The sequence below is a fragment of the Aulonocara sp. 'chitande type north' Nkhata Bay genome, linkage group LG15, assembly GCF_057382095.1.
Source record: "Aulonocara sp. 'chitande type north' Nkhata Bay isolate Kocher_YH1m ecotype deep benthic linkage group LG15, A_spYH_male_GT1.1, whole genome shotgun sequence".
NCBI lineage: Eukaryota > Metazoa > Chordata > Actinopteri > Cichliformes > Cichlidae > Aulonocara > Aulonocara sp. 'chitande type north' Nkhata Bay.
The window spans coordinates 30505875-30510685 of record NC_141358.1 but is presented as its reverse complement, the minus strand read 5'-3'; the positions used below and the strand labels follow the sequence as shown (position 1 = coordinate 30510685).

Here is a 4811-nt window from a genome sequence, read left to right as displayed (position 1 = left end):
CAGATTTGACCTGAATGCATTTATATAAACCCCCAAAAATATAAAAATTCATCTCAGACCATGAGTTTGCACAAATGATGGTCAAGCTGTCTAGAAAAACTACTATATCTGGAGAAATTGCAATATGATTGTAGCTAATGATGGTTTACAGTATGCTGGCTTTAAAAGGTGAAGGTATACGACGGTATAAGTTTATGAAGACACTGAAAAGTGGAAAGGCAGTTAGTCCAGATGACATATCTGGACTAACTGGGGTGGTTGAGCCTCTAAATTGTTCGCCACTTGTTAGAAAACACTGCAAAAAAAATGTTCCTCCTCAGACACCTTTTCAGTTTCGTCACACAAAAACTTGTCTTTTTCTTTTCCCTTGTGTGGTGCAAGCTTCTGTTTAACGTTTAACGTGTGCGTTAAACACCTCAACAAACATCACACGAACAGTCATTTAGTTTAGTTTTTTTAATTGTAAAACAAAGTATTATAACATAAATCAATACCATCCATCACCCTCTTCAATAACAGCAATCAGTTTTGTGAGCATGCTGCACACATTAAACCTATTGACACTGGAGGTTACAGACCCCATAAGAGTTTATAGCAGGTGGGCTGCTGGCTTCAGCATGGAGAACAGCCCTCCTAGATCATTTCATTAATAACCTTGCGTAAGTAGCAAGTATTGACTGTTCCTCAGAGAACCTGAGGAATCTTAATGTATGTGTTAACTTTAATATTTTAACATAATTCATACAGGATAAGGCAAGAGCCTCCACAGAACGAGTAATAAGACCTTCTCTGCCAAAGAAGTGACAACTGCTCCTCAACAGGTACAGTGTCTCTGAAACTGATGTCCAACCCAGTGTCCATCCTGCACGTGCTCCCCCTCAGTTCAGCTGTCTGATGATTACATTGATATCTGTGCCACGGTACCCTGGGTTTCCCAGGTCCTTCAGGAGCCCAGCTTTGTCTTTGATGGAGTGACGAGCCACTGACAGCCTGAACGGCAATAGGAAGTTATTGGCAGCTCGAAAGTTCTTCCCAACAGAGTAGATCTCGTGAATCAGGTCCTCCAAGCAGATAATTCCGTGTTTACCTGTGGGCCGAGAGGAGCAGAGAAAGCTCATTAAAGCCGATTCCTGCAGAATTTGAACTCATATTCAGCCAACATGAACAAAAAAAACAAAAAAAACAAAAAAACCCAAAATAGCCTGTGTAGCAGCTATATCCCACAGACTGTACCTAAAAGAGAGACGTAGCCGCTAGCTATAATCTTTCATCCATAATATCTGTATTTTGCAAATTCTGATTACCATTAGAGTCAAAAGCAGAAAAAGGTTGTGTGCTTTATTGTTAGCACAATAAAAACAATATCTGTGAATAAAAACAATGAGCAGTGGGCAAAATGGGCCCGGCTTCAAGAAAGGGTAACTAATAAAAAATAAGCAACTTTCCATTGAGATGGGCAGGAACGAAATGAGTGGGCAATTATGTGTATCGTGATAAAAGGCTGCGGCTACACACTTTTTTAATTGCAAAGCCAATTACATACAGCTTTTTGACAACTCACGTCCTTGCATGACAGTACTACAGACAGCCACTGTTGCTGGGTGAAATCAGTTACAAACATGGTGCGGCACCAAGAACCTTGTACTAATTTCTCCGGTTGCTAGGAGAATGCCATGGTTGCCAGTAATATCTCATGTTTGTCAGCAAATACTTCCCAATTCCAAGCATGGTAGTAGTAAAATTTGAAAAAGTGGAATGCAAACCAGAAATAGACATGGTTCATCTCAAAGTGAAAGCTGTGTCTCAGTGTTACAGTAAACATGTTTCTAAGGACCTTCTCCATTTCCGGAGCTGTTTCACTACAGCTAGATGCTGTTTGTAGACAAGTCCACCACTTCTATTCAAACTGCGATCAGAGCAATATGCTGCCAACCAAAGCAATCACAAGATCACAAGGAGATTTTCCCTAACTGGACCTGAAGTACCCATTTATTATATAGACACAGATGGTTTCCAGGGAGTCACTGACCATATGTAGGCATGTGTGACTGGGGCTTTAGCCATCATCTCCCCAGCAACTTCCATCAACCACTCAAAACTGGTTGGGATATACTCACCTGGTGGTTACCAGATGGTCATGGACCTTTCTAATTATCACATGTGATAGTAGGAAAGCTAACATTACGTTGTTATTGATCATGAGTGCAAAACCTTGATACACACAACTATGTTCATCTGCCCTCTAGAGGACATCATAGCCCCTTTTCTGTTAGTACCTAATTGGATCAACTCAGCACGGTTTGCCACCTGCTTGCCCGGGGTTCCAAGCGATCTGACCAGGTACTAAAATGTGATGCTGTCAGACTGCATACAGCCCACTGGCTGGTCAGTGGCGTCACTCGATGAGTCCTGAGAGCGTCTTATTCATGAAAATTAAAACCGCCACGAAACCCGGCATTGAGGGAAATGGCTACAAAAAACAATCTTAAAGATAATTTAAGAAGTAAAAATAGAACCATGTATTTTATTTTACATAACACTTGAAAGAAAGATGGAGTATGACAGAGGGAGTGGGAGGAGGAAGAGACAGGGAGATAAAAAGAAAACATGAGAGAGAGGGAGAAAGAGAGGAAGAGAAAGAGGAAGGGATGGAAAGAGAGAGAGAGTGCACAGCTGAAATGAAGTGCACTGCGACTGCAGGTGAGTGGGGAGGGAGTGTAGTGTGAGTGACTCACCCATGTGCTCCTCGATGAAGGTGTTATCTGTGAGGGGAACTCTCCTTCTGCCTATCCTGGTCTGACCTCTCTTCAGAATGAGCTCACGAACCGACTTCAGGTTGGGAAATCTGTCCGACACACAGCCCAGTATGTAGAGGATTGAACACAAATTCAAGCCAGCATTACCCTCTAAAGCACACTGTGTTTCACGCACTCACCCCCACGCCACATAAGGCTCCACCATCTTCATCATGGCGATGGAGGTCTTGTTAACTTTGACAAAGCTCCCACTGAAGATCTTCCTCAGCCTCATCATCTGGATCACTTTCATCACTTTAGGGCTGACACCTTTAGTCCTAGCAGGAGAGAACCAGTCGGGTTAAACAAACTGTCGGCCGGTTCTGGAAGCCTGTGTCTGCTTTCCAGTACTTACTGTCTAATGCGGACGGCGAAGGCAAGCTTGTTCTTGGCTGGAGGCAGTGGTTCAGCTGGTCTCTGTTTGACCCTTTGGATGCGGGTGTCATCCCGATGCTGTGTGTGGCTTTCCTTTAAGAAATCTTCCAAACGCTTGAACTTGATTTTCCCTTTAGTCACCTACAGCATTACAGAAATACACACATGAATGCACAACAGTACATAAATTCCATACAGCTTTTAACTACAAAGCACGGTCATGACGTTTGGATATATTGTATTGTATATATGTAATATGGGCATCAGTGCTTACCCTTCTCTTCTCGAGCAGTGCGAGTTTGGCTTGCGTGGCTTTGATTGCCTGGTATGCCTTCCTCTTTTTCAGAAGATACTCTGGAACCAACTTGATTGCCTTTTTTGTCCTGAAGAGAACAAAAAGTAAGAGAAGAAAGCTTTGGACAAACTAAATAAACGTGGCTCAGTCACAGGATTGTGCTGTGGAGAACTGGAGGCTTTGAGTAGCTTCAGGTGTAACCCTAAAACTTGTTAGGAATCACCTAAAACTTGGTTTTTCAGTGTTACCACGGTAGGTTACTTGTTACTGGGGTATGACAGGTATAATAGGTCTGTTTAAGACTGATTCGCCAAAAACACATAGTGTTTATGAGGACCTAGTTAGCCTGAGGTCCCAAGGCTTTTCTTGCGTCCTTGTATTAGGACAGCCGGGAGAACAGAATTGTCTGACACAAATTCAAATAGCTTGACCCAGAAATTTTAGGGGTGACGCCAGGTCGGGAGGCCATGGGTATACTTATTCAGTTCGGAGCTACCTTCGAGTCACCGACGGTATACACTTAGCTCCATGTGAAAGTAAGCTCCTCAAGATACGCCTTTTTCACCCATCATCCTTCTAAATAGATACCTTAATCGAATCTTTAAGATTCGTACTTAAAGGAAAAAGCACAATCAGCACATCTACACATAGGAAACCGAACGGATGGACTTAGATACGATTATAAAATCAAACACATACTCTGATTCGGCCATCGTAGATTCCTCGTCGCGGACAAATGACGTCAGCAGATGGTGCCTCGACCTGCCACAGCGTTTCCCACTGCCGATGTTTGGGGGTGATGGCATCATGTGTAGATCTGACATTTTTAAGGTGATGCCACAAGATGGCACAAGCCACACTTTGGGGGTGATGACGACGCCACGGCCGTTTGCACAGACATGCCTCAAAATACGAAGCTAAAGCATCCATTCCATCATGCTAGTATCGATGCTGTCGGCATTTCGATCGATCCGCCCACATCTTACTCTTTTCCGGGTTTAATTTTTGTAACTTGGCGTGTTGTGCCGCTGCAGATTGGTTGCAAGAAGGAAGGCACCCGCCTCCAAATGGGACAATCCCCACTAGGGTTTAAATTCCCGGGACTCTCCACCTTTTGTTTTTAGAACCGAAGAAGCCTCTTGGATGAGATAAGTCTTCTTATAAGTCCAGTTTCCTTCGTCAAGATCTCTCTCAATGCTGCCATCACCTGGATGGCTGAGAACCCACACAAACATTTGTCTCACTTTGCATCTATGCAAATCTGACAGTAAAAGATTTTTTTAACACCAAGCATGACCTAGGGTTACACAAATATTTTTATCAGGACCACTTAAGGTTTGCCTTCC

The 4811-nt window shown here is 43.2% G+C and overlaps 1 protein-coding gene across 1 annotated transcript; it reads right to left on the bottom strand.

The window, feature by feature from the left end:
• Window positions 1-441: 441 nt before the first annotated feature.
• On the bottom strand, window positions 442-4410 carry rpl7l1 (ribosomal protein L7-like 1). The gene is made up of 6 exons (XM_086262843.1): window positions 4165-4410; window positions 3445-3553; window positions 3151-3311; window positions 2936-3073; window positions 2736-2845; window positions 442-1087 (listed from the first exon to the last, which is right to left on the bottom strand). Exons 1-6 carry the CDS (start codon window positions 4287-4289, stop codon window positions 879-881), a joined length of 852 nt encoding a protein of 283 aa, XP_086118969.1. The 5' UTR covers window positions 4290-4410; the 3' UTR covers window positions 442-878.
• Window positions 4411-4811: the final 401 nt, after the last annotated feature.

Coding starts and splice junctions, on each gene's coding strand:
- rpl7l1 (XM_086262843.1), bottom strand. CDS start 4,289: ATGTCAGATCTACACATGATGCCATCACCCCCAAACATCGGCAGTGGG. Junction 3,074..3,150: donor TTCGCCGTCCGCATTAGACA/GTAAGTACTGGA, acceptor CTCTCCTGCTAG/GACTAAAGGTGTCAGCCCTA. Junction 1,088..2,735: donor CTTCATCGAGGAGCACATGG/GTGAGTCACTCA, acceptor CTCGGCCCACAG/GTAAACACGGAATTATCTGC.